The 27,737-nt window shown below is 58.3% G+C and overlaps 1 protein-coding gene across 3 annotated transcripts in view; it reads left to right on the top strand.

The window, feature by feature from the left end:
• Nucleotides 1–27,737, top strand: part of GRID1 (glutamate ionotropic receptor delta type subunit 1) — a 617,880-nt gene that overhangs the window by 220,974 nt on the left and 369,169 nt on the right. For all 3 annotated transcript variants that reach the window (XM_059662029.1, XM_059662031.1, XM_059662030.1), the window contains one exon: nt 9,243–9,448. In XM_059662029.1, coding sequence (XP_059518012.1) covers nt 9,243–9,448 — 206 coding nt within the window. The remainder of the gene's footprint in view (nt 1–9,242; nt 9,449–27,737) is intronic.

Genomic DNA, 27,737 nt, shown 5'->3' with positions numbered 1-27,737 from the left:
ATAGGGCCCAGTGGCTCAGCCTCCCCAATTACCTGAGGTGGACACACTTTTGCACCCCTTTGTGGGCTTTGTGCACAGTCTTGTTGTAGTTAAGCCTTGATTGCTGTTGGTATCACTGGGAAGAATTGACCTCCAGGCCACTTGTCTGTGAGAATCAGCTGTGTCTACAGTGGGAGAACTTCTGTGCTGGAGACACCCTATGGGGCAAGACTTGCTTCAGTGGGGCTTTGTTGCTCACTGAGTCTGCCCTCTGAGTGTGTCCATTATGGATCTGAGGAGCTTCAATCTGGATGGTCCCACTCTGACCACTGGGTACACTGGCTCTTGGATCTCTAAGGAGATGCTAATTTAGCCTCTGCCTGAGGCTACCCAGCAGGAGATACAGAGAGATCTGCAGATTCCTCTCCCTTGTTTGGGGCTTGGAGGTGCCCAGATGAGGCCCAGCTGTGAAGCAATGCAAGCTGCTGTGGGGCCTTGGGCCTTCTTTTGGATGTTCTGGGTCTCTCTGACCCAGCTGCAGTTTGTTAGGTAATTTTCAATCCGGAACTTTCTTAAAGCATGACTGTGATCATTTCTCCTGCCTGCTGTGTGCTGTTAATGGAGAGACTCAACCTCGCTGGCTTCAGTTTTCCTATCTGTGAAATGGGATGGTTACTCTTTCCTCACAGGCTGTGGAGAAGCAGAAAAAAATGAGGCGTCTAAGGACCCGGTAGCACAAGGGGAGTTCTGGCTCTGGTCTGCCTCCCAGGCCCAGAACCCGAGGCATGAGCAGCCTGTCTGGGCTGGAGGCCAGTCCCCTGAAGGTCAGTCCAGCAGGTCTTGCTCCCTGTTGGCCCAGGAAAGAAGACTGTGGAGAATGGCCGTTCTGAATTCGCATCCTGAAAAGATGGCACAATAGTGGCAGGACTTTGCAAACCAGCCCTATAATCTTGGCAGAAGAACTGCCAAAATCAATATCAAAAACCTCAGACGTGAAAGGTGACAGCAGCATCCAACTTTATTTGTAAAAATTCTGCGTCTTTGGCATATTGCAGATTCTTTAAGGAAACAATCTCACACATCGACAGTAGGGAATTGCACATCCAAGGGTCTGTAATGCAGTGGGAATAAGGGACCTGCCAGATTAACAAATAGGAGGGAGCTGGGGCTTTGCAACATGAGACAGTAGCAGGTCAGCACGCAGAATTTATCCAAATACTGGAGCCCAACTTGGAACAGAAGCTGGTGAAGAATTATTTTATGAGCCTATTTTCATCATAACATGTGTAAAATGCAAATTTTGATCATTATGTAAATTAGTTACTTGGTGTAATTTACTTAATTCAAAGCACTTAATGCAGCGTGGTATGTTTTTTCCAGAGTGCCAGAATAGACGTTTAAATTGTTTTTAATCTAGATCGTACAGCCTGATTATTTAAAGTGTTTGTTTTTTAAGTGGAAAGGAACTGAACTTGGGGAGAAACGAGCAGTGTGATCAGCAGACGCCCTCCGTCGCCAGGGCCTCAGGCTCCCCCGTGGACCCTGTGTTTGAAATGTCACATGTGTGCGCACCCTGAGTACAGATGCGATCGCGGACGGCCCATTCTCCTCTCCGGAGCCTGCCCTTGGCTGGCATGCTGGCCAGACCTGGAACCCGTTGGTAGTTTGTTACCCGTTGTGTGGGCCCCTGTCATGGGCAGAAATTTGTTTTCGTTCTCAGAGGGTTTTCACGGCAGACCTTCCCCTTCAACCACTTTACAATTTTGGGATTTTCATTATCTCAGAGGGAGAGCGGCATCTGATTGTCAGGATGGCATCTCCCTTCTTGACGAGCCTCTGGAACAAGCAAGCTGCCTGCTCCTGTGGGACCCTTTGGGGATGTTCCCAGAGCTGTTGAGAGGGCTGGTGGGGACTGACAGCCGCTGAACATTGCCTTGTGCTGTCCCTTCTGAAGGGTTGAGCGCCCCAGTGAGGAAGAGGGGCTAGGTCTGCTCTGCAGAGGGAGGAATGGCTCAGAGCGGGGGCCACCCAAGTCACCTGCTAGTGAAGCGGGGGTTCAAACTCAGGCCTTATTCTGTGCCTATTCTGTGTCCTGGGGGAGTGTGGCCAGTGGGCTGCTGTGTGCTCCTCCCTGACTGCACCCAGCTCACCAGGGGAGGGGGTGATTCTCTGCTCAGGCGTGGAGGCCGGCAGATCAGGAGGCAGCTGCCACTGGAAAGGTAGTTTGTCACCCACGGTTCCCAGGAGGAGGGGGCACACCAGATGGTGGGTGGCACCAGGGTTGGTCCAGAGGGAGAGGGAGAATGGGAACTGTGGGCCAGAAAGAGTCCGTGTGGTTCCTGCAGGAAAGACTGGGTGAGGCAGGTAGGCAGGCTCCTCCGAATAGCTCCGTGGGCTCAGGGCACAGGGTGTCCAGCTCGTCTGGTACCTGGCTCTGGGGTGACTCAGTAGGTGGACAGGGCCCATGCGAGAGCTGGTGGAGGAGAGTGGGGAGTGGGCTCCGTGTGGCTGAGGTGCATATGAAAGGGGTGCTCGGGGTGCACTGTTACTATTGGGAGCTGGCTAACCGGAGGGGCAGCCCCTCAGGGCCAGCAGAGCCCAGACAGCAAAGCATCGGGATGCGGAAATAAAAGACACACTTAATGCAGGAGGCAGGACTTTTATGGGGGGGCGGGTAGGGTGCCCCTCTGGAGGACTCCCAGGGCCGGGTCTGCCATGACTGGTGTCTGGACAGCTGAATCGTGACCAGGCGAGGGGAGGCCTCCCTCCCAGACGAGACCCTCAGCAAGCAGGCGAAGAGCAGTGGCACTGCCCCGAGGGAGGGGGACAGCACGAGGCTTTTGGTCACCTGGAGCCAGCCCCTGCCTGGGCCCGGGGGACCTTGCTTTTGATTGGAACCAGCAGTGGGTCTTTGCAATCTCTTTGCCTCCTCGCACAGGCAGCCTCCAGCACAGCCCTCTGCAGCTGTTCTGCCTTGGTGGGCGGGGCGGCACCGAGGAGGGAGGAGCCTGGCAGGGGCCTGGGCATGCGCTGGAGACTGGGCCTGAGCTGGAGACTGGGCCTGAGCTGGTGGGGGCTGACAGCCGCTGAACATTGCCAAACCTCCGAGAGGAAATTCAAAGCATGTATTTGAGGGGCAGATAGGAAGTTTCAAAAAAGTCCATAGGATCAAGTTGTGTCTCAGAGTTTAGAAAATTTGCCAACAACCCCCAAACATCTGTAACTGAGCTCTGTCTGGGAGGGGGCGGCCGCCCGCACGCACACCTGCCCGCCTTACAGAGCGGCACCTTCTTGGCAAGCCTCTCATTGGTGGGCCTTTCTCGGAAATTTAAAGTAGCGGAGGAAGCAGCTGGAAATGGTTTCAGTTTTCAGAAAGAAGGTGTTTAAAATAGCCAGCGACTATCTGATATTTCCCAGGAGTCACCGAGAAGCCACAGGTGTGATCTTACTGAAAAGCTTGTGCCCAGTTTCAGCTCCGCGCGGTGGGGCTCGGGCTCCGTCAGATCCGGGGCCACGCGTGGGTGCTCAAGTCGCTCTCGCGTCGCGCTGGTTCTTACTTTGTTGCTTCATTTGATTCCACAAACTTCTCCTGTCTCTGACTCTGCTGTGCCCTGAGCCTGGGTGGACGGGGAGGTAGAGGCACCTGCTGCCAGGCCCCGTGGGGAGAACTGCAGGAGGTGTGAGCGCTCGCTCCAGTCTGGCATGGGCTCATTTGGGTCTTGAGGGTCCTAAAAAGTCCAACTTGGAAGCATCCGGGTCGAGAGTGTGTGCGCGCGTGCATGTGTGTGTGTGTGTGTGTGTGTGTGTATGGGAGTATGTGCGTGTGAATGGACATATGGTAGTATCTGTGTACGTACATGTACATATGGTAGTGTGTGTGTACATTTGGTAGTGGGTGTTTGTGTGTGAACATGTGGTAGTGTGTGTATGTAAATTTGGTAGTGTGTGTACATTTGATAGTGTGTTTGTGTATGTACATATGGTAGTGTTTGTATGGTAGTGTGTGTGTACATATAGTAGTGTGTGTTTGTACATATGGTAGTGTGTATACATTTGGTAGTGTGTTTGTACATATGGTAGTGTTTGTATGCTAGTGTGTGTGTACATGTAGTAGTGTGTGTGTACATACAGTAGTGTGTGTTTGTGTGTGTACATATAGTAGTGTGTGTGGTAGTGTGTGTATGTACATTTGGTAGTATGTGTGTATGTACGATTGGTAATGTGTGTGTACATATGGCAGTGTGTATGTGCGTGTACATATGGTAGTGTCTGCGGTGTGTGGTGTGTTTGTGTGCACGTGCGTGTGCATGGGGCTGTCAGGGGAGGGCGCAGAGTTCTCTTCGGCGGTCCTGGAGCATGGCTTCTGGGGGTGGGGGTGGCAGTAGGTGGTGGCAGAAGAAGCTGTTGGGATCAGGTCCTCTCCCATTTCAGGCTGAGATGTCGGGCTATTTGTGTACAATAAGGAAGTGTCTAGAAGGCTTTTTGTTTGCAGTTGATGCTTTTGAGGATATTAATTTCTTGGCAACTTTGAAATGAATGTGTGTTTTTCATGGGAGGTTTCAGAGGGGGCTCTGCAGGAGCAGATATGAACCTGGGAACCATTGGGGGGTGCACGGGAGGCCTGCAGGAGGCCGCTGGAGGGGGCGGGAGGAGCAGCAATGCCCGACTCTCCACCTGGGGAGGCATCATGGAGAGGCAGGTGCTCAGGGAAGTCTAGGAGGAGAAGGTGAGAGCCGCGGGCAGCCTAGGCGTCTGCTGCTCTCTCTGAGCTCAGAGGGAGGCCTGGGCCGGGCTGGGAGTGTGGCCAGCCGTGCAGGGGGAGGGTGCAAGGACAGGGCACAGGCTGGGTGCTCTGGAGGCCCATGAAAGACAGAGAGAGGGGCCTCCCCCCACCCCCAGGGTAAGGGTACACAGGCCCAGCATTGGGGAGCTGGCCTGGGGAGGGAGCGGGGACAGGGCAGAGGAAGCCCAGGGCTGGGTGCTTGGGGCCTGTGTCCTCTCCTCCACTGCGGTGGGTGCTCCCCGGGGCCACCTCTCCAGGCTTCCTCCCTTCCTCCCACGGCAGCTCCAGGTGGTGTGGCCCCCTCCTGCCCGATCCCCTCACAGTAGCGCCCCCTCCCCCGCATTTTCCTCAGCCCCACATCCCTTTCCCTCAGAGCTCTGAGCGCCCTTGGAAATGACCTACTGAGCACGTGTTCCCTTGTTCCGTCTCTTCCCCAGCCCCTGAGATGTGAGCTCCGTGAGGCAGGGACACTGCAGGTCGGTCACGCTGTGGCCTGGCCCCGAGGAGAGCCGCATGCGAGAGCTCCCAGGGCCACAGCGACGCGAAGGAGCAAATGCGCCTCCCAGCATGGCCCGTCGGGTTGGGTATCGCAAAGACCCTGCTGACAGGGTCCCTGGAGAGCCCAGAGGGTGGGCCAAGGAAACAGGCCTGCCTCAGGGTTGTCCCATCAGATTCCTCCGGGAAAGGACTTGCCCGCGTTCCTGGAGCTGCCGCCTCTCCGGGGCAGGATGCCTCGCCTGTTCTGGGCGGCCGATGCCCTTTCACGGTCCTGCCCTCTCTGAGGTGGGCGGCCGTGAGGCTGACGTGGTCCCAGCAGCTTCCTCCCAGGGCACGTGGGCCCGGTGGGGCTGCACCGCCGACCGGGCAGCCAGTCTGCACAGAAGGGGGCTCGGGCCAACGTCCATAACTCGTGGGGCCGCGGGAGCTGTTGAGGTGCCTGCCCTGCTGCCCACGGAGCAGCCTCAGCTGGTCCCTAAGGGACCTTCCCGAGACACCTGGCTTCCTCGGGGGGATGGGGTGGGGCACTGCGCACAGAGTCTCTTGCAGGGAGAAAGGGGTTTTGTGGAGACAGTTTCTGGGCCCCAGGATGGGGAATGGCAGGGCCTGACTGCTGTTCTGCCCCCAGCCTGCCCCAGGTGCAGCGAGGAAGGGCTGCAGGGGCTGAGTGGACTCAGCACCGGAGGGGAGGGGGCGTGGCAGGGGCTGGTCCCTGGGGCGGCCTCGCCTGCATCGCGGTTGGCAGGTGTGAAGACAGGGCCTCCCTCATGGCTCCGTCGGGGCTGCCTGAAAGGAAGGGAGAAGAGCAGCAGCGGTTTTCAGTGTGTGATGCCCCCGTGTGTTCTGTGGCCCTGAGACACTTGTCAGCCCCGCACCACAGCGCCTCCTGCTCCCGGAGGAAGTGAACCTTCCTTTGGGTTGAGGTTGTCCAGGCGGGGGGGGGGGGGGGGGGGGGGAGGGGGGAAGGGGCCTAGGAACTTGCCCCCAGCCTGAGAGGACTGGCCGTGGCATGGCGGTCCCTGGAGCCAGGGCACGCACAGAGCCGTGGCTGAGCCGCCTGCGCACGGGCACCTTCGCAGCCACTGCCCGTCTCTGCCACTGTCAAGACTGGCCGTGGCCTTGGCAGGCCCTGGGAGGAGTGAGGCCTGTGCCGGGGGCTGTCACCGCCCGCTCACTGCACTCGGGCCGTCAGAGCTCAGGCCGTGGGCGGACCGCTGGTGTCCAGCAAAGAAGCCCCAGGCCTGGCCTTGGGCCGGCCCCTCAGCCCCGTGGACAGGGCGTGGGAAACCCAGTGCATCGGCGCCGGCCTGCCCGCCAGGCATCGCTCAGGAAGAGACCCCCAGCGTCGTGCTGATGTGCGAGCTCAGCGGCCCTTCCGCTCTGGACTCCCTTGTGCATCTGAACTGGGCTGGTGGCTGTGGGCCGCCCTCCTTCCCGACGTGCGCCCACCCTCGCAGGCAGCCAGCTGCTTGCGTGGCAGTGGCAGGGTCCAGGGCAGAGGCAGGACGCGTAGACATGCATTCGCACCTCTGCTCATGCCAAGTGAGAACTTCCCAGGTGCCAATGCAGCTGATCTCCTATTTGGAAACATCATGGACACCAAGAAGAGCCGTGTACTAGAACTTTCTCTGAGGATCGTACCAGTGCTGTCCCGTATGGCAGCCACCAGCCAGATGTGGCTCTTCAGCACTTGAAATGTGGCTCGTGTGGCTGAGGAGTGTGGGATTTTACTTACTTTCAATGAACCTAAGTTTGCATTGCAACGGCCCATGTGGCTGGCAGCTGCTGTGCTGGCAGCCAGACTGAGGGCTCAGCCACCACGGCACCGTGCAGAGCTGCTGCGTGTGGCACGGGAGCTGGGGTGGGTGTGCACGTGTGTCGTGCTGAGGTGCTCTCGCTTACAATCAGGTGTGAGCTGTGCTGTGCTCAGGAGCGGGAGGCGCAGGGCAGACACCAGCCCTGAGCTTGTCTAGCCGGGTCCCTCTCCGGGGGCTCCTGCTCCCTGTGCCACTCCTGCAGGTGCCCTGCCAGGCCCTCTGGTGGGACTGCCTGGCCTCTCGGGAGCCCAGGGGGTTGGCAGCCTTGGCCTGTCGGAAGCGCCAGGCACGTGTTGTCTTCCTCGGCCGCCTTCTTCCCTGGGCTTCGGTGTAGAGACCAGCCCTGCCACCTGGCACCTCCTTTCTGTCTGAGTCAGTGGGCAGAGCAACAATGAGGTCACTGGGTGTTGCCAGGCGAGCAGTGCTGGGTGCCTGTGCCCTGGGGCCAGCTGCCTATGGACGAAGCTGGTTGAGGTCACGGCACCCTGGAACCAGGTGCCACTGGCTTGACTATCAGTCACGAGTTTGTTGCTCTAGGTGGGTTCTTGTTTGGGCGCTGCCATGCCCTCCCCACGGGTCATAGGAGGTTGGCTCTCTGGGCCTCGCAGGTGCCAGCGCCTAAGCAGAAGCCGGTGGCACCTTCCAGAGTGTCAGAGGAGCAAAACGCGGCATAAGTGGGTGGGCGATTTGCCCAAGTTCACAGAAGGACCTGGGTTCTAAGTGCGGAGTCCATGGCAGGCGCTCAGACCTGTTCCCAGGGCTTCCCTGAGTGGGGGTGGGGTCCGCACACTGACCCAGGGCCCAGCACCCGAGTCAGCACTGCAGGGCACTGCCCTCCATGCTTGTGTGTGCCTCTCCACACTGCCCCCCAGGACTGCTCTCCCCCATCCGGCTGGTGAGAGGGGCAGCCCAGGGCCCAGCGCCCTGCAGTGCCTGGTGAGGAGGGCAGCCCAGGGCCCGCTCCCTACGGTGCCTGGTGCTGGTGGAGCTCTGGAAGTTGGTGGAATGAATGTTTGGGAGAGGAACTGGTTGGGGTAAAAATCAGGCTGAATTTGAACTGTTTGCTTTACGTTTGACTCTTGGGCTGGCATGTGCCCCGGGCAGCCCCCGGGCAGTTCCTGCGCCAGGCGGGTGCAGCTGGTGAGACGGGCAGGCCGAGTGTCCTTTAGAGGGAGAGACGCAGGTGTGGTCTCCCTCTGGGAGCTGGAATGAGATATGGGCCAGGTGAGGGACACATCCCAGGCTTACGTGGCTTATGGGTTGAAACTTTGGGCTGCAAGTGACAGAAATCCAGCTGAACTTGGCTTTAGCTCATGCAGCTGAAAAATCCCAGAGAGATAGCCTTCAGACACAGCTGGGCCTGTGGCTGAAATGGCACCTTCAGGACCACGCCCCACTGGGCCCTGCCTGCCTCTGTGGGTGCCGTTGGGGGCAGCCCCTTGGGAAGCCAGCTGGCCCAGGCGGGCTGCTGCTGAGTGAAGACGGAGCCAGGAGGGCTCTGGCCCTGACCAGAGGAGGCTTCCCCTGCTTCCCTCGCCCTGGGCTCCCGCCCCGCCCTCCTGGAGCCGCAGGGCAAGAGATGCCTTGGGCCGGCTGCTCACCCTGTTGGACTTGGGAGGTCAGCTGGCTGGAGAGAGAGTGGAGGAGTGTCAGGAAAGTCAGGTCCTGGGAACAAGACAGGGTCCGAGCTCAGGCTGGGGTAGAGGATGTAGGCTGTTCAGTCACAGGCTAGGGCAGGGACCCAGACCTTCAGTCAGGGCAGCCATTGGCCCCCATCACCGCTGAGGGCCCAGCAGCCTCAGCACAGGGAGAGGAGGGGGTGGAGGGAGCCAGGCAGGGCCGGGCCCACAGCACATGTCGCCAGGAGGCCAGGACTGCCATTGGGTGGAAGCAGTCGGGAGGAAGAGGGAGCTCGTCGAGAAGGACTCTTTCTGCCACAGGACCTGCCAGATGGCGCCCGGCCTCCCGTGGTGCAGGACCCCGGGCTGTGCTGGTGAGGGGCTGGGACTAACTCCGTGCCCTGCAGCTTTTCTTCGGTGGGCAGGGGGTAGACTGAGCCCTCACTTCTGGCGGCCTCCATAGCGGGTGCGGGGGGAGTGCTGGAGTAGACCTTCCGCCGTCCCTTTCTGCTTACGATGGCTCTCCCCTCTTCTCCCGCCGCCCAGATATCCGTGGCCTCCAAAGCTTTCTGGACCAGGCCTCGCGGCTGGGCCTTGATGTCTCCTTACAGAAGGTGGACAAGAACATCAGCCACGTGTTCACCAGCCTCTTCACCACCATGAAGACGGAGGAGCTGAATCGCTACCGGGACACGCTGCGCCGCGCCATCCTGCTGCTCAGCCCGCAGGGGGCCCACTCCTTCATCACCGAGGTAGGTGGGGGCTGTGGCCGCAGGAGTGGCTGCTCACGTGGCTCACGTGGGCTGCAGGCGTCCTCTGCTTGTCGTGCGTGGCAGAAGCGCGTGGGAACCCCCGGGTGCTGGGGTCACAGCACACGGCAGGGCTGGGAGACCGGCACAGCGTGGCTCCTGCCTGGTCCCCAACAGGTGGCCCCAGGCCTTCCCAGCTGCTGGGAGGCTGGGCAGCGAGTGGGGAGCCTTGTACAGGCCACTGGCGGCGGTTTCGGAGGCAGCACTCAGGCTGGCTTTATTTCGTTCCTTTTACTTTTCTTCTCGGCGTTGGCAGTGTGAGCTCGGGGTAGAGTGAATGTCCGCTCTCTCCAGAGGTGGCGGCTCTGCCTGGGGTGCTAGTGCCTGCAGCAGGTGTTGGTTGGCTGTCACCAAGTGACGCGTGGTATATCTGTGCTTCCTTTTTGGTGACTGGGCTAATTAGTGACTTTTTAAAAACACCTGTGTTAGGGGTTAGGCCAGGGGTGGGCAAACTTTTTGACTTGAGGGCCACAATGGGTTCTTAAACTGGACCGGAGGGCCGGAACAAAAGCATGGATGGAGTGTTTGTGTGAACTAATATAAATTCAAGTAAACATCATTACATAAAAGGGTACGGTCTTTTTTTTTTTTTTTTAGTTTTATTCATTTCAAACGGGCTGGATCCAGCCCGCAGGCCGTAGTTTGCCCACAGCTGGGTTACGCCCTTCTCATGAAGACAGGGCTCACGTATTTAACGAAAAACCATTAATTTTAGGACAGACAACTGTGCGAGCTGGTGACTGGTGCCAGTCCTGGTGGTCTGATGGCAGAGATGACAGCTGGCGTTGTGGGCTTCTCTCTGGCCTGGGTTGGGTTCAGGGGGCAGGGGACATGCTGGGATGCCGTGTGCCCAGGAGCAGGGCCGGCTGTGGGGTGGTGGCGGCTGAACGCTCCCTGCGGTTCCCCTCCAGCCCACGGCCTTGGCCTCTGGTGGAAAGTGAAATGAATGAAGGGCAGAAATCTACTAGTTCCACCCAATGCACTTTGCTTATTCTGCTTCCCCCTAATTAATGATTCCTCAGATGCTAACCACGCCTCGGGAGCCAGCATACCCTGCTGGAGAAACCTACATTTGGAGGCCGTGGCTGGCCCACAGCCCTGCGCTCTCCCTCATCAGCGGGCACTGGCCGTCAGCCGCTGTGATGTCTTGTGGGCACTGCGTTTTCACCAGAACCGGTTTCCTGTACGAAGGGTTCAGGCCAGTCCCGGGAGCCCAGGGTTGGCAGCACCGATGGGTCCGGCGTCCTCAGAATGTCCCAGGGCAGCCTTTCCCCGTTCAGTCCCCGCCGGAGTTGGCTCTGGGACCTTTCTGCTAATTCTGCCACCAGCCTCCTCCCTCTCTTCTCGCCCGTCCCTCGCCCCCTGTCCTCCTGTCCCTGCTGTGCTGCTGAGCTGGGTAGGGAAACCTGCCTCACCTTTGCGTGAGGAGGAGGTGGCAGTTGCGGTAAAGCATGTGGCGGTGGCTTCTCCAGAGGCGTCCGTTCTCTTCTCACTGTGTGCTGTTCATCGTGCCCCGTCCGGGGGATGCACCCGCACCGCCCCGAGGCCCTGGAGGATTCCACACATAACCCAGAGCGGCCCAAAGACGCCATTTCCAGTGGCTCATGGTGCGACTCCTGCAGTGCCAGATGCGCTTGGCGTGGCTTCAGCCACTGCCTTCCCTTCCCTAGACCGCCTGTGCACGCCTGGCTCTGCTGGGGCCGCAGAGCTGGGGCCCTGGAGCGGCCACCTGGCAAGAGGGATGTGCTCCTGGGGCTGCGGCTGGAGGCTGTGTGCAGAGCCACACCCGGCGCCACTGCCTTCAGCTCCGCCTGGGCAGAGTCTTGGTCTCTGGTGCCATGCGCCTGCCACTGGGCATGGGGAGCCATCGTTTCTGGGGTGCCCACCGCAGGCACCCTCTAATCCTCCCACTTTACAAGTGAGGCACCTGAAGCTGAAGACGTTAAAGGACTTGCGTGAGGTCATGCAAGTTGTCACCAGGGTGCTGGGCCGATTCAAGTCCAGATCTGACCCGCGCCGGAGGCCTCGCTGCCCTGTGGCCGGGATGGCCACAGAGATACACGGGATTGCAGGCCGCAGTGGGCCGAGATGGCCATGCTGGCTCCACGGGGGAAAGCAGGGCTCCGGGGCCTGGCAGAGGTTCCCAGGGTGTCCATGCCTCACTGTGAGCAGGAGAGAAGGAACCCCGGCCCTGAAGGGGACTGGCCCCTATGACTGGGAGGCTGGCTAGCCCAGCGAGTCCCTGTGGAGACCTGGGAACGCCATCCCAGCAAGAACGCTCTGTTCACTACTGAACGCATTGCTTCTACACTGACAAGGACAGGCAGTAGTCACAAGGCTGACCCCCTGCCAGGACATGCCCTGAATGTTATGAAACTCAAGTCGCTGCTATGGGGCAGGCAACGCTCACCACCCACTGCTGTTGATGACGTGTCCCAGCTGTGCCCGCTCAGGGCTGGCATGGAGGCCTCGGGAAAGACCCTTGGTTCTGTGGCCTGCTCCCCTTCCCACTCGAGAAGCGTGGCTGATGGGAGTGAGGGGGGAAGGTAGCTTTGCCTGAGTGGTTGGGAAGGCTGGCACTTACACTGTCATTCGTGACAAATTCGCACGACAGACACGGACTTGGCTGCCTGGGACACCAGTCCCTGTGCTGTGTGGGCGCTGCTGTTTCTCCTGGCACCCAGGGCATAGCCACTCATGGTGGGGTGTGGCCGGGGCCCATTCTCCACGGGCTTCTCTGTGATCCCATTTTATGGGGGCGGGCAGCCTAGCCTTACGGGGGCCAAGGTTTGGGCAGCTTGGACTTGGTGGTGAGTGGGAGGGTTGGGGGGTGGTGACGGGAGGTATTGGGGCGTGCTGGTGGGCTCCTCTCCCGGCCCCACCTCTGAGTCCCTTGCCTTCCATCACTAAGTCCTGAGTCCATACTCCCTTCTCCGAGGTCTCATCACAGTCCTAACAATTACACATCAGTGTGCGGTCTCTAGAAGGCTCCCCCTGGGGGACTGCGCTTAGGGTGACAGCGTCTGGTCTCCTGACCTCGGGTGCTGGGCCACGGCGTTGGGAGGGTGGGAGGGCACCCTGCTCTGGGCATGGCGCTGGAGCTCTGAGGAGGCAGCGGGCTGCAGGCAGGCACCTCTAACTGGGGAGGGAGCGGAGCCTTTGTCCTGAGTGCCAGCTCCTTCTGGGCTGCTGGCTGCTGAGGGCGCTCCCGGGGCAGCAGCACCCCATGCTCTGTTCCCAGGCTCCTGTCAGCTGGACCGCCAGCCCCGCAGGCACAAGGAAGGGAGCGGTGCCCTCTGGCCAGGGATAGGGGTCGGCCAGCGTGTGCGGGATGCTTCCTGGGCAGGGGACACTGTGGCTGGGTCCACAGGAACGGGCCTTCCTTACCCCATAGCCAAGGAGGGTGAGGGGGAGGTCAGAGAGCCCGTGTTCAGAGAGGGGTGTGTGGTGTGCTGTAGCACTGGGCGGGCAGGGAGCGGCCAGAGCTGAGGCTGGATGTCAGCAGGAAGGGTCTCCCTCGTCCAGGGCGGGGAACCTGCACTTCAAGGACTGCCTTGTTGTTGGGTCCTTTTCAGGGCCTTTGAGGTCAACGGCCGACAGTGCACTCCATAACCACAGCCCGGTGCTGTTGGGGGCTATGCATGTCTTTCTGTTCTTTCCTCTCTAGCTCCAGTTGGATGAGGAGATCTCCAGTTCACAGCCAGTTTTAGCTCTGGGCTTCATCTTATCTTCCTGGAGGAGCTTCCATCCACCCATCCACCCACCCTTCCACCATCCACCCATTTATCCATCCATCCATCCATCCATCCATCCATCCCATCCACCCACCCACCCACCCATCTGTCCATTTGTTCACACACCCCTTCTCCCCCTAGCCATCCAATCTATAGGAATTTGGTGCCTAAGACAGACTGGGAACCATATCAAGGGCTAGCGGGGGACACTGAGGTTCCCCACACTCCACGGCCGTAGTCCCTCTGGGCCTTCCTTGCAGTGGCTCTCACCCCCTGAGGCCTCCTCTGGGCATGTGTGGGACTTTAGGACTCTGTCCTTTCAATGGTCGTCATTTCTGTGCCCCGCTTCCCTCTTTGCTTTTGTATCCTCTTTATTTCCTCCTCTCTTCTCCTCTCCCTTCTCTTTTGTTTCACCGGAAAGAATAGAAAAAGTGAACTATTTTAAGGGATAGTTGCAGCAGGTGGCATTTACCTTTGCATTAGACAGGTACCAGTGCTCTCTGCGAGCGAGAAGGATGGAGAGAACTCGCGGGGAGCGGCCTGCTGCTGGCACAGCTCCCATTGCTCTGGGGGTGGGGTCACCTGTGCAGGCTGGGAAGCGTAGGTGAATGTGAAGGACAGAGGTGGAAAGGGTGCTCCCTGCAGCCCTGCCCACCCTGCGCAGGCTGGCTTCCCAGGCAGGGTGCGTGCTGGAGGCAGTCGACCCCTTTCTGGAAGCACAGCTGGATTAACTCCTGGCTTCTACTCGCTGCTGCTCAGAATTCGCTGCAGTGAGTGAGCTTTCCCCACAATTTGAGTACAAAATCTGTTCTTTTTAAGACATTTGTAGCGAAGGTAAATTAAGTAATCTCAGTGTTCTGTTGTCCCACATGACATATGCAAATATTTCTCACTCCACCGGTAAGTCTTTAGCGGATGACTTTATGGCTCAGAATTAGGATAATTCTGTGCTATTTAAGTATCATTTTCTAGAATATTTTAAATTACTAATTAATTACAGGAGATTAATTTTTACATGTGGCCCTACATTTGCATTTAATTATATCCTACTGTTTATGGATTCGAAAGCCTTAGCACTTAGCAAGTGCTACAAGCCTAAGAACTCATTTTTGGTCCCTTTAGAAATTCTTAGCGATGAGATTCCGAGGAGGAGCTGTGCTCAGCTGGCGCACCGCAGGTCTGGGCTCAGCACCTGGGCCTGGCGGCAGCGGGAGGGGCACAGGGAGCTGCCCTGCCAGGCCTGTGCCCGGGATTCCACACGGCCACCGTCTCCTTCCATCTCCACACGCCTCTCTCTCGTCCTCTGAACCCCGCACACTGGGAAGCCGCTATGGACGCCCCCTCTGGGCACCGACCGGCTCTGGTCTTCCCGGCCCTCTGCCCCTTCTCCCTCAAGTCCTGGGCGCCCACAATGTCCTGTACACACCCCATTGCCGCCCCCCTCCCCCTCCCGTCTAGGGCCTACACAGCACGACATTTCTGCTCGGACCATTTGCTTGTACCACCCACCCATGTACAGCTACCTTGCCGAGGGAGATGGGACGTGTCCATCTTTGTTCATGGCCTTTCTGGGGCTGTGGACAGTGGTCGGCACAGCCTCCCAGGGGCTCTGCCCCCTGCCCCACTTAGACATCCCCTAGAAGCTGGACTGCCCAGGGGCAGACTGAGCACATTCTGAACCCATCAGCCAAGCAGGGACACATGATTGTTCCAAAAGTATTCGATGTTTCATTTTTATAAATCCTCACCCAAAGATAAGTTTTTATAGATTTTAGAGAGATAGGAAGAAGAGAAATAGAGAGGGATGGAGGGAGGGAGGAAGGGAAGGAGGGAGGGAGGGAGGGAAGCAGAGGGGGAGAGAGAGATAGAGAGAAATATCTAGTGGTTGCCTCCCATATGCGCGCAGACCAAGCATCTAACCCACAGCCTTTTGGTGTATGGGATGATGCTCCAAACAACTGAGCCTCCAGGCCAGGGCTAATATTAGATTTTTGCTCTATCAAAGGAGTGTCTGAGCCCTCATCAAGGGAGAATGCTGACTATGATGATGTTGGTGATGATGATGGTGATGAGAGTGATGTTGGTGGTGATGATGGTGATGGTGGTGATGAGGGTGGTGATGTTGGCGGTGATGAGGGTGATGATGAGGGTGATGATGGTGGCGATGATGGTAATGATGAAGGTGATGATGTTGGTGGTGATGAGGGTGATGATGATGTTGGCGGTGATGAGGGTGATGATGTTGCTGGTGATGATGAGGGTGATGATGTTGGTGGCGATGTTGGTGGCGATGATGGTAATGAGGGTGATGATGTTGGTGGTGATGAGGGCAATGATGTTGGTGGCGATGTTGGTGGCGATGATGGTAATGAGGGTGATGATGTTGGTGGTGATGAGGGCAATGATGTTGCTTGCTGTGTGGGGTTAACGGCACCTGGGCCCCAGGCCCTGTGGTTGTGGAGTCTGAATAATAGTTCAGGGCTCACTGGGGACGGGACACAGAATCCTCCTTTGTCCCATGTGGGACCAGGGTTGTCTGGGAGGCTGGAGTCAAGTTTGACTCCTGGAAGAAGGACCAAGAGCTGTGTGTGTGCGCAGAGGCTCTGGTGCTGGGCCTTCATGCCGGTTATCTATTGCTATGAGATAAATTGCTCCCAAACGTAGCAGCTTAAAATCATTTTATTATCTCACGTTTTCCATGGGTCAGCAGTGGTTTGGCTTCGAATCTGTCGAGCAGTTCTGGTCACGGTGGCTGGACTGGAAGAGCGAGGGCAGGCCACACTGGGGCCTTGCCCTCCTGCCATCGCCCGGAAGGTGCTAGTTTGAGCTTCCTTACAGCTCAGCAGCCTCGCAGTGGTGAGACCGCCTGTGGCGGCTCAGGCTGTGGTGTGAGGGCTGCAGCCAGGCCGCAGGAAGCTGGGCTTGTCTGTTCCGGGGTCTGGGCTGGATCCGGGCAGAGGGGCTGGGTGGCATAGGCATTTGGCTTTTTTTTTTTTGATTTGCATATTAGGGTTTTATTTTTTTAATTTTTTTTAATTAAATCTTTATTGTTCAGATTATTACATTTGTTCCTCTTTCCCCCCATAACTCCCCTCCTCCCAGTTCCCACCCCACCCTCCGCCCTCACTCCCCACCCACTGTCCTCATCCATAGGTGCACGATTTTTGTCCAGTCTCTTTTCGCATCTCCCACACCCCTTTCCCCCCCAAGAATAGTCAGTCCATTCCCTTTCTATGTCCCTGATTCTATTATGATCACCAGATTATTTATTCACTTGATTCTTAGATTCACTTGTTGATAGATGCATATTTGTTGTTCACAATTTTTATCTTTACCTTTTTCTTCTTCCTCTTCTTAAAGGATACCTTTCAGCATTTCATATAATCCTGGTTTGGTGGTGATGAACTCCTTTAGCTTTTCCTTACCTGTGAAGCTCTTTATCTGACCTTCCGTTCTGAATGATAGCTTTGCTGGATAAAGTTATCTTGGTTGTAGGTTCTTGGTATTCATCACTTTGAATATTTCTTGCCACTCCCTTCTGGCCTGCAAAGTTTCTGTTGAGAAATCAGCTGACAGTCGTATTCCCTTGTAGGTAACTGGGTTTCTTTCTCTTGCTGCTTTTAAGATTCTCTCTTTGTCTTTTGCTCTTGGCATTTTAATGATGATGTGTCTTGGTGTGGTCCTCTTTGGATTCCTTTTGTTTGGGGTTCTCTGCGCTTCCTGGACCTGTAGGTCTATTTCTTTCACCAAGTGGGGGAAGTTTTCTGTCATTATTTCTTCAAATAGGTTTTCAATATCTTGCTCTCTCTCATCTTCTGGCACCCCTATAATTCTGATGTTGGTACGCTTGAAGCTGTCCCAGAGGCTCCTTACACTATCTTCGTATTTTCGGATTCTTTTTTCATTTTGCTTTTCCAGTTGGGTGTTTTTTGCTTCTTCACATTTCGAATCTTTGACCTGATTCTTGCGCTCCTCTGGTCTGCTGTTGGGTGTCTGTATAATATTCTTTATTTCAGTCAGTGTATGCTTAATTTCTAGTTGGTTCTTTATCACAACATCGAGGGTCTCATTAGATTTCTTGAGGATCTCACTACATTTATCGGCGGTCTCACCAGTCTTTTCGAGGGCCTTACTAAGTTTATCGGCAGCTTCTAGACAGTTCTTAAGAGACCTTAAAAGTGTGGTTCTGAACTCAATATCCTCCATTGACAGTTTTGTCCTGTTTCTTTGTCTCTGCATTTTTTATGCTTTCTTGGTACACCCCCTAGTGGTCTTTGTGCGCAGTCTTGTTGCCTTTAAGCCTTGATTGATGTCGGCAATACCGGGGGTGATTTGACCTCCAGGCTAACTGGCTATGAGAGTCAGCTGTGTCTGCAGTGGGAGAGCTTCTGTGCTGGATCTCTAGGGCGGTGCTAATCTAGCCTTTGCCTGAGGCTATCCGGCAAATGGCTCTGCGCAGGGCTTGGGCAGGGCGGGTCCCCGGGGATCTACAGGGCAGGCCGGAGGGAGCAGTTATGGCTGCTCTCAGTTCCGTTCCTAGGGGCTCTGCCTCTCAGAGTCCCAGCAATGGCTGCAAACCTTGGAGAGAAAGCTGCCTTCGAGTTCCGACCGAAGCCAGACAGTCCCACTTCTCCCGTTTGAGTCTGGGTCCCCAGAGACTCGCCCGGATCTGGAGCTCAGAGTCTGAAACTCCCTCCCGATTGAAAACAACAACTGCGCCCTCCACCGCCAGCCTGCTCCTCGCGCACTCCGCACCTGAGTATTTCACTTCAGCACTGCGCCTCCTCTGAGTCTGGGTATGATATTCTCTTTCCTCCTAGTTGTAGAATTTCCACTCAGCCAGCCTTCCTGTGGTTCTGGATGCTGTCTGTTCTGTCCTTTAGTTATATCTCTGAAGTGGTTGTTCGAGGCAGCAATCTCCGGCGTTAACCTATGCCACCATCTTGGTTTCTCCGCGTTTGGCTTTTGAGGTGTAGACTTTCATGTCCTACTAGTTGAGAGTGGCCTGCAGTGACTGTCCAGAGACAATGTTTTTGTCAAGTCACCAAATGAAATCACAATTATTCTAAGGTTGGAGCCAGAGCTGGGCCTGTGGGGTGGTCGGAGGAGAGGGTGTGGCAGGGTGGGGCCGTCCACAGGGGAGCTGAGTGTCCTTCGCTGCCTGCACCTCCCATAGCTTCTGAGCCTCTCATTCCTTTTCGTTGCTCTTACTTCTTTTCCTTCTTCTTTTTCAATCCTCACTGAGGATATGTTTAGAGAGAGGAAGGGAGAAATAGAGAGAGAAACATCGATTGGCTACCCCCTCCCCCATGCCCAGTACGTGCCCCGACCAGGGATCGAACCCACAACCTGGTGGTGTGAGGGACGACGCTCTGAGCACCCGAGCCACCCACCCGTCTAGGGCTCCCACCTCTTGTTATGGAGAGAAAGGGAGGTCCTGAGGAGGGGGAGACGCTGGACGACCAAGGGGCCGGGACAGACCCTGGAGAAAGTCACCTGCCCAGCGTCTCGGCTCAGCCAGACCAGGGAGTCTGCCCTCAGGAGTGTTGGGGTGGGTCCCTCTCAGGCCGGGCGCTCGGAGCGGCTCCACCAGGAGGAGGCAGGCTGCCCGAGGGCAGTGGCGGCCGGCAAACCAGCTGTTCTTGGCATCCTTCCTTCACGGCAGACACTTCTCATCAACACCGGCATCCCTAAGCCCTGTAATCGAAGAGTTAGAGTGGCTACATTGAGGTGATATTTAATACTATGTCTAAACGGGCAATACCTTGACATCAATTATCCTCTTACAATTAAGCCTAGGAACCCATCCTGTCGCCGTGTAATGGACTGTGGTGGTGTCGGGCTCTGGTGAGGGATGGGGCGCTGAAGAGTAGAATTTGTCATTTAAACCCAAGAGCAAAGCCCTGGCTGCTGCTGGGATTTCCCCCGCCTGTGCTCTGGGGATGGACTCCCCATAGATAAGCGTTTGTGAATCTCCACACTGAGAGTGGGGTGAGACAGCCTGTCTTCCTCCGGAGGGGCACACCGTCGGCAGGTAGGGTGGATGCGAGGGTGGGGGTGGGGGTGTCCACAGGCAGGTGCCTCCGTCCGAGGCGCAGGCGGCTTTCTGTGGGAGGCGAGGTGTGACCGGCTCTTGCAGGACAGCAGGAGTCAGCCAGGCGCCCCGTGGAACCAGGGCTCCCAGGTGAGGGCTCAGCGATGCAGGAGCAAGGAGGGGACGGACCACACGGGAGCTGGAGGAATTGCTTTAGGGGAAAGCAATAGATATTTCAACATGGCAGCACCAGGAGGCCGTGAACAAAGAGTAGGAGGCGAGGCTCTGAAGGGACCCTGGGTGCCGTGCTGGGTGCGGGACTCAGTCCTGAGGACAGAGGAGCCGCTCAGCCCCGGGCGCATCTCGTCTGCGGTGCCCGCGCTCCGGGCGCCTCTAGATCATACCCGGTCGCCAAGGTTAACGACTTCATACAGGCACAGCTTAGGAGTTTGTGAGTGAGAAGATGGATTTGGGTTCTTGTTCATCCATCTGTTTAAAACACACGGTCAGTAAAATGTATTAAGCATATTTACCTCCATGCAGATTCTCTCATGGTTTATTCAAATAGACGTTCACTGTGTCAGCCCTGGGCGGGCAGCAGCGGGGCTGAGGGCGAGGGGCGCTCTCTGGCGCCTGCCCTGTGTGCCCGCCGGGAGGGTCCCACCCGAGGAGCCAGCGCTGTGCCGTGTCCCTGCCCCCGTGCAGGGTCCCATTAGGACACGCGATGTCTGCGGAACCTGGTGCCCTTGGAAGACTGTTAGAGGTTTGTAGCTCCCAGCAACCTTCTCGACGCCTCAGTCTGTCTGTCCGTCTCCCCTGGCCTCTCACAGGGAGGCCAACCTCCCTGGTTTGGTCCATGTGCGCTGCTTCCCTTCCGCTGTCCTCCCTATGGCCCCCCACCCTTCCCCCGCCCCCCCAGCCCAGGAACCAGCTCAGGGAGCCTGAGGGAGCGGAGAAGGTGCGGGGTTGGTGTTGGACCCCGTCAGGGCTGGGAGGGAGGAGGACTCAGGTGCCTTTGCCCTGCCACGCGGCGATGTGGGTCCCCCACGGGAGCGGGTGTACTAGGAAGGAGGCCGGGCTGCTGCAGGGAGCTCTGTGCCTGCACGTGGGGGAGGAGAGAGGTGCAAAGGCCCCTCCCCCAGCCTCTCTCCGAACGGGCTGGGCTGGATGCGAACAGGGAGCTGCCTGGGGTCAGACTTGGGCTCAGGAGAATGCACCCTCCCACCTTCTACAGGGACTGAGGCTCTTCCTCCAGGACAGGGAAGAGGAACGGCCGAGTGAGCCGAGGGTGTTTCTAGTGGGCAGGCCTGACCTTGGAAGGCACTGCCTGCCCTGCTGGGGCGACCTGGCAGGAATGTGGGCGTGGAACTGTCAGGGCTGAGTCCCCCTCCCAGCACCATCGAGGCCCCTGCAGGGCATGGACAGGCAGCCCGCCTCCCTGAACCCTGGCTTCCTCGCCTGGGGAATGGAAGCCACGTCACCCCCTCCCAGGGCCAGTCGGGTGGAGGTGGTCCATGACGGCCTCCTGTCCCCCCTTCCCTGTTCACTTCCTGGGCTTGTGTCCTTGGGGGAGGGCGCAGGCCACAAGCTCAGTCCTGTCCTGCCAGGGGTGCCCACCCCACATGGGCCCCACGGAGAGCCCCGCCGGGAGGCAGGCGCACACCCTCCACTCCGTGTCTGTGGCCCCGTGCGCCGCCCTCATGCCGTGGCCTGGCAGGTGCGGGGCCTGCCGGAGAGCGGTTCGTGTTCTGGGCCCGGGCGCTGTGGTCTGCACGGGAGAGTAAGACTGAGCCCGAAGAAGCAAATGCAAGTTGACCATGACGTGTAGACTCAGGAACTTAGAAGGATGCTCATTTCTCCAACAGAGACTCCAGCAGTGGCCTCAGCTTACATACCTCCAGAGATGAGGAACTCACTCCCTACTAAGGAAACCCATCCTGTCATTGGCAGCTCAACAGTGAGAAACTTCTGCCTAATGTTATGCAAAATCTGGCCCACTTCCCCCGGATCAGTGTCCTGGGCCACGTCACCATTTTGCTCTTTTCCCCACGTCAGCCCCTCAGTTATCTGAAGGTAGCACGCGTGTACCTTATGGGCCTCTTGGTAAGCCAAACCCACCAGCTCACCCACTGGTCTGTATCGATACTTACTGCACGCTTCCTGTGCATCAGATACTCAGCAGCCATGCAAGGTGCTGGAACAGCCTGCGGTGGGGAACAGTGTAGGCGAGGTCTCCACACATGTGGAGCTTACACTGTTGGTGCAAGAGGAAGAGACATAAAGCCGGGTAACATTGAATGGTGAAGAGTTCCATGAGGACCCCAGAACAGGACGTAGTAGGGCGGGACTTGCACAGTGAGTCTCAGAAGAGAGTCCTCAGACTTTCGAGTGTGTGGCCAGCTCTCCAACGTTTGAGCTGAGCCCTGACTGATGGTCAGGCTGTGGAGGCCTTTGCTTTGTTAGGGTCCCAAGGTGGGAACACAGCCCTGCTGGTCAGAGAACAGGAAGACAAGGCCTGTGTGGCTGGAGCTTGGTGAGGAAGGTTGGTGAGGAAAGGAGGGGCGATGCAGCGAGGTGCGCAAGGGCGTTGGTGTGCCGCCCGGCTCTGCAGCCCCGTGAGGAGGCGGGTTTGAGGAGGCGATGGGAAGTCATCCCAGTGTGTATTGGGTGTGACTTACCTGGCGTTCTGTTTAGTGGTCTCTCTGGGCTGCTCTGTGGGGAAAAGCCGTGAGAGGCAAGCGTGGGAGCAGGATGCACCCTATCTGCGCACACATCACATGCACAGGGCCCTCAGACTCCCCGTGACCAGCACCGGGCACATCAGAGGCAGAGGGTCCAGTTTCTCACAAGACCTGCGTCAGTGGGAGCCTCTGAGTGTTGGCCCCTTGAAGACCCAACTTCTAGGTATTTTCTACTAGGGTGACATTTGTGTTTCCTTTCCCCCAAATCCGGGGAACCTGGCCATGTGAAGCCTGCACATGGCAGCCCCGCCCCGCTCTGCACGGCCAGGCCTGGGGGCGGGCTCTGGACGCCTTCCCTTCAGCAACCCCAGAGGCGCCCTGTTCTCAGGGTGTGCCCCTAGGAAGTGTATCAGCGGAAACTGTCTTTCCTCTTCATCAGCATCACTTCCGTGTTGCGGGAGAGGCGCGTCCGGTCAGGAGAGGGGAGGGGGTGAGATTTGAAGTAGGAGCTTCGTTCTGCCACCGTGTCCCTCCCTCGCCCTGACTCAGCCACCGCTGTCATCAATCTGTACTGCACTCCTGCTTTCATCCTTCACTTGCTGTTTGTCATTTTTGGAGCAGGATCCTCTCTGTTAGCACATTTGGACACCTATTTCATAGCAGAGGAGAAGGGAACAATACAGGTTTCAGCTCAGACTAATTATGCCTCCAATACACTGATGATAAATAAAACCAGGGGGAGGTAATGGGGAATTCTTGATGTGACATTCACAGCTTTGAGAAAAGCAGATGCTCACTGGAGGAGCTGGGAAGAGGGTGCCGATCCCTGCGGCTGGCCGACGAGATGGGCTCCAGGAGGCTGTGAGTGAGCGTGGTGCCCTCATCCTGCAGGCCTGGCCGCGGGTCTGTGCAAGCCCATCTGCTTCCTGTGGCCTGGCCTGTGCTCTCTCCTCACCTGGGCTGACAGGGATGGCTCTGGGGTTGTCACCTGAGGCATTTAGTGCAGCTCAGGTTGAGCGGCCGCCTCAGCCTTGGCTAAGCTGCGGGCTCCGGGCAAGGACCCTCACCTTTATGATGGTCATTTCCTCATCCGTCAGGCAGTGCCGGCACCACGGCGCCTCCCAGGTTTCCTGGGAGAGTTCGATAAGACAGTGTCTATAACACGCTCTGAGCATGGAAGGTTCTCCAGAAGTTTCCATTTTCTTTCCAAAAGACGGTCCTTTCCTGAGGGTGAAGGCTGTGCTTCTTTCCATCAGTGTGGATGTTTCGACCTTAGATGGCAAGACTGGTGGACCAGCGCGGATCTGAAACTGTGCACGCAGGCCCACTCTCTGTCCCATGAACGCTCTCACCAAACGCGGACAGTGGAGGACAGAGCGGCTGAGTGTGTCCCGGGCAAGCCCTGTTATCTCTCCAAGTTACCTCTCCGCCTGCCGCATGGGGTGAGAGCTGCCCGGGCTGATTTGTGGGACACACACGTACACCAGGGGAACGAGACGGACAGGTGTCCTTCAGGCCCAAAGACTCCGGTGACCGGGCAGAGCCATGCTGAGCTGCAGCCTTTCAGCTGCTTGTGCCCCTTTGTACCTGGGGGCTCCTGAGGCGGAGCGGGTGCGCCTAGTCCAGCGGTTCTCAGTCGAACGACCCTTTCACAGGGGTCGCCTAAGACCATGGAAAACACATATATAATTACATATTGTTTTTGTGATTAATCACTATGCTTTAATTATGTTCAATTTGTAACAATGAAATTGGGGGTGACCACAACATGAGGAACTGTATTAAAGGGTGGCGGCGTTAGGAAGGTTGAGAACCCCTGGCCTAGTCCTTCCTCACCTGCTGCGCGTCATGGCGGGGGAGCAGCTTCCTCGCTTAGGCTGGGGATGGTTGTTTTGGCTCACAAAGGGGAACCACCTTGAAGCAAGATAAACAGGAAGAGAAATTCATGTTGTGAAAGACATTCAGTCTCTAACCATGGCTGGAGGCATATTTGCTGAGAAGAGTGTCAGGGGAAGAGCAGGAGAAAAGGCAACAGGGCGCGGAATGTGTTTGGGTCTTTAGGGCAGGGGCATTCAGAGCTGGCAGAGGGGAAGGCTCTGATGGTGGTGGGGAGGCGGGCAGGGCCAGGCTGCGACTGATGAAAGCCAGCAGTGGCAGGGCTGCTGGAACGACCTGGAAACCAGGTGATCAAACCGCCAGCTCCCAGACACTGGCTGCTTCTGAGGAGGGGCCTTCTCCGGAAGGTGCTGGCAGAACCTGGAGGTGATCAGAGACCTCCCCGTTAGACGCAGGACGGGCAAGTCAAAGGATGGGGAATCAGACAGCGTACAAGTGAGGTAAACACGCCTGTAAGCAACCGTGGAGAAAAGAGGAGTTGATGCAGGTGGTGGGTGAGGGCTGGCGCTACTCCACGTCCTCAGTGGAGATGAGGCTGGGTCCTGGAATAGCATCTGTGCAAGTGTGTGCGTGCGTGCACATGTATATGTATGTGCACATGCATGTATATGCACACACGCACACGTGTAGACACTGTGTGCATGCACGTGTGTGTGCGTACATGTGCACGAACACAGTGCATGCGTGTATGCGTATGTGCATGTGTGTGCATGTGCACACGTGCACATATGTGTGTGCATGTGTGTCTCCAGGCCTGAGGAGAACAGGGCAGTCTGGGGAGGAGTCAGTGATACCCAGAAAATCAGTGCTGCTCATTGACGCTGACCACAGCCGGCCACTTCCTGGGCACTGTCTGTGTCTTGTGTCATTAAATCCCCTCAATTCCAGAATATGCGTTTCTTGTATAAAATTCACCCCTTTTTATTTGGGGACACGGAGATGCAAAGCAGTGAGGTAGCCTGGCCAGGGTTTGGGCTGGCGGGCTGGCTCAGGGCCGCGGGGCAGGCTAATTGCACGGCTTCGAGGCACACCTTCTGGTGGTGGGAGGGCTCCAGCAGAATGGCTGTTTGTGGGGGGCAGGGTTGTGGGTACTTCCAGAGCAGCAGCAGTGGGGAGGGGAGGCGCTGCTTGGCATGCACTAAGTGGCTGAGTGCCCAGTGCCGGAAGCTCGGGGTTGGCTGCCTGGAGGAGGAGGCTGCCTGCCGGCCTGTTAGCCCTGGGGAATGGCCGGTGCTGCCTGCGAGGGCATGCTCACATCACCCAGTGTCCGGGTGGGGCATCCGGGTGCCCTCTCGTGCCTGCACCGGGCCAGCCTCCTTTCTCTGGGCCTGTCCTGTGGAATTCTATGTCTGCTTGGGGTGTCTGAAGGCAGGTCTGGCCCCAGCCCCCCACAGGGGTCTGGATTCTCTCCCCTTAGGTTGCTCTTAACCTAGAAGCTTCTCTCCTGGGGGTCCATCTCTTTGTGACCTGCTCCTTGCCTTTCTTACTTCTGGACACTGTTACCTTTCACCTCCATTCTTCAATCTTCTTAGCTACCAGTTCCTACGGCCTCATCCTGGAGCGGGGAGCCCCAGAGCCGCCCACCTCTGGGCTCTGCCGTTCAGACCTTCTATCCTGCTCCATGGCTCCCCTAGTCATGCCCTTCGACCTCACTGAGACACCCTATCCTTACCCTCCAGTGAGCAGGAATCAGAGGTAAATGACTTGGCCCAAGGAGCAGAGCAGGCCCCTCCTCCCACCCCCACACCTGGAGGCAGGCCCCTCCTCCCACCCCACACCCCCACACCTGGAGGCAGGCCCCCTCTCCCACCCCCACACCTGGAGGCAGGCCCCCTCTCCCACCCCCACACCTGGAGGCAGGCCCCTCCTCCCACCCCCACACCCGGAGGCAGGCCCCCTCTCCCGCCCCCACACCTGGAGGCTGGCCCCCTCTCCCACCCCCACACCTGGAGGCAGGCCCCCTCTCCCACCCCCACACCTGGAGGCAGGCCCCCTCTCCCACCCCCACACCTGGAGGCAGGCCCCCTCTCCTGCCCCCACACCTGGAGGCAGGCCCCTCCTCCCACCCCCACACCCCCACACCTGCAGGCAGGCCCCCTCCTCCCACCCCCACACCCCCACACCTGCAGGCAGGCCCCTCCTCCCGCCCCCACACCCGGAGGCAGGTCCATCCTCACACTGAACAGCTAGTATGCTTACGTTGAAGTCACTGACAACATCAGGAGGAGTTTCAGCTCCTTGGGGCCTAGCCCGCGCTCTTCCCGGCCGGCCGGTTCCCCTGACTGGGTGCATGTGTGCTACACTGAGGTGCTCACAACCTAGCAGTGACTCTGTTCTGCTTCCGGACCCAGCACCCCGGCGCAGACGCTCCTGTGCTGCTGCGGGGCCTTCCTGATGGCCGCGGCCATGGCAGCGTTCAGAGGAGGCGCTGATGCCCGTCACCTCTGCTGTCTCCTGTGATTGGACAGTGAGGCCATTGCCACCTTCCAGTCAATGTTTGGACGGAGTTTCAGTGAACACCTTCACGTCATGTTCGAGCTTTCTCCTTGGATTATTGCTGAGGGAAGTTTCTGGAAGGGGTCGGGAGGGTCCGCATGTGGCCCTCAGGCCCAGGGGTGGGCATGGCCCCTCCCTTCACAGGCGGGAACCTGTCCTTCCAGAGTCTCCTCACCGGGCTCCCTGTCCCCGGGGTGGCCCGTGCCCGTGTCCTCTGCTCACCGTCAGGCCTGCCTCTCAGCCCAGTCCGCAGGCTGCCTTTCTGCTGCCCACCGAGCCCAGGGGCCAGAGGAGAGCTCGACGCCCGGCCTCTCCATTGGAGAGGGGCTCGCTGTGACGTCCCGGAGTCATCTGACCGTCGCCCTGCCCCTGGGTTCTGACCTGCGCTGCAGGGGGAGTGCCCGCCGGTGCCCAGCTGCTCAGTGCCTGGCACGCAGAAGGGTCTCTCTCACTAGGTGCTCAGGACACCACCGGGGAGGGGCAGCTGAAGAAGATGTTTCCCTCGCGACCTAGATGTGCACCTGGGGAGGGCTGTCTCGGGCCTGGGAGTCCAGTGAGAGGTGCACGGGCAGAGCAGTGGGCAAGGCTGGCGTGTTCGTGGGGGACCGCGAGGTGCAGGCGGACAGACGGCTCTGTGGTCGCGGCCGCCCGTCTGACCAGCCGACACTCAGTGACCGTGGAGCCCGGGTTTGCCCCAGTTTTCCCACCAGACGATGGGCCCGGGACTGCCCTGCCCTCCCGCCCTGTCCCCGCGGGCTCTTCACACTGCGCAGGGCCACGCCGGTCGGCTTCCTGCCCCGGGGGTGGGGGTGGGTCACGCCGTGAGCTCGGGGCTGCCGGAGCCTCCCCGGAGCCCGAGCACTGTGGCCTGTGACCAAACAGCTTGGGGTGCCCCTCCCCGAACAGTCATGAGGTCAGAAGGGGGAGCGATCCGTCAGGTACGTTAATCTCCCAGCAAGGGCGGCGGCGGGGCCTGGACCTGTTGCCGCCCTGGCCCCTGCTGCCGGCCCTGCTCCTCTCCAGCTCTCGCTGCTTTGCCCTCCCGTGGCCTGGCACAGCCTGTAGCCGTGCCCTGTCTGTGCCTGGCTCCGGTCCTGACCTCCGGCTGCAGGGAGGACCTGTGTGCTGCCTGGAGCTCGGAGCACCTGGGAGCGAGGTGTTGGCTGCGTTTCTGCGGAACAGAGGGCGGGTGCTCCAGGGCGAGGGCGGAGAGCACACTGCCCCCCCCCCCCCCCAGGAAGACATGGGTGGCTCCGGGCACTCAGTTCGAGGAGGTTGCCTCTGATGTGTGGCATGAACTGTTCTCTGGACACAAGGGGCCCCTCCTCCCCCCTTTGCTTGTCTGCTGCCACTGGCTGGGCCGGGGCGCACTGAGCACGGTAGGCATGCCC

This window comes from Myotis daubentonii, chromosome 13, assembly GCF_963259705.1.
Source record: "Myotis daubentonii chromosome 13, mMyoDau2.1, whole genome shotgun sequence".
In the NCBI taxonomy this organism is placed as follows: Eukaryota; Metazoa; Chordata; class Mammalia; order Chiroptera; family Vespertilionidae; genus Myotis; species Myotis daubentonii.
Note: the sequence above shows the minus strand (reverse complement) of the source record. Positions and strands in the feature narration are given on the sequence as shown.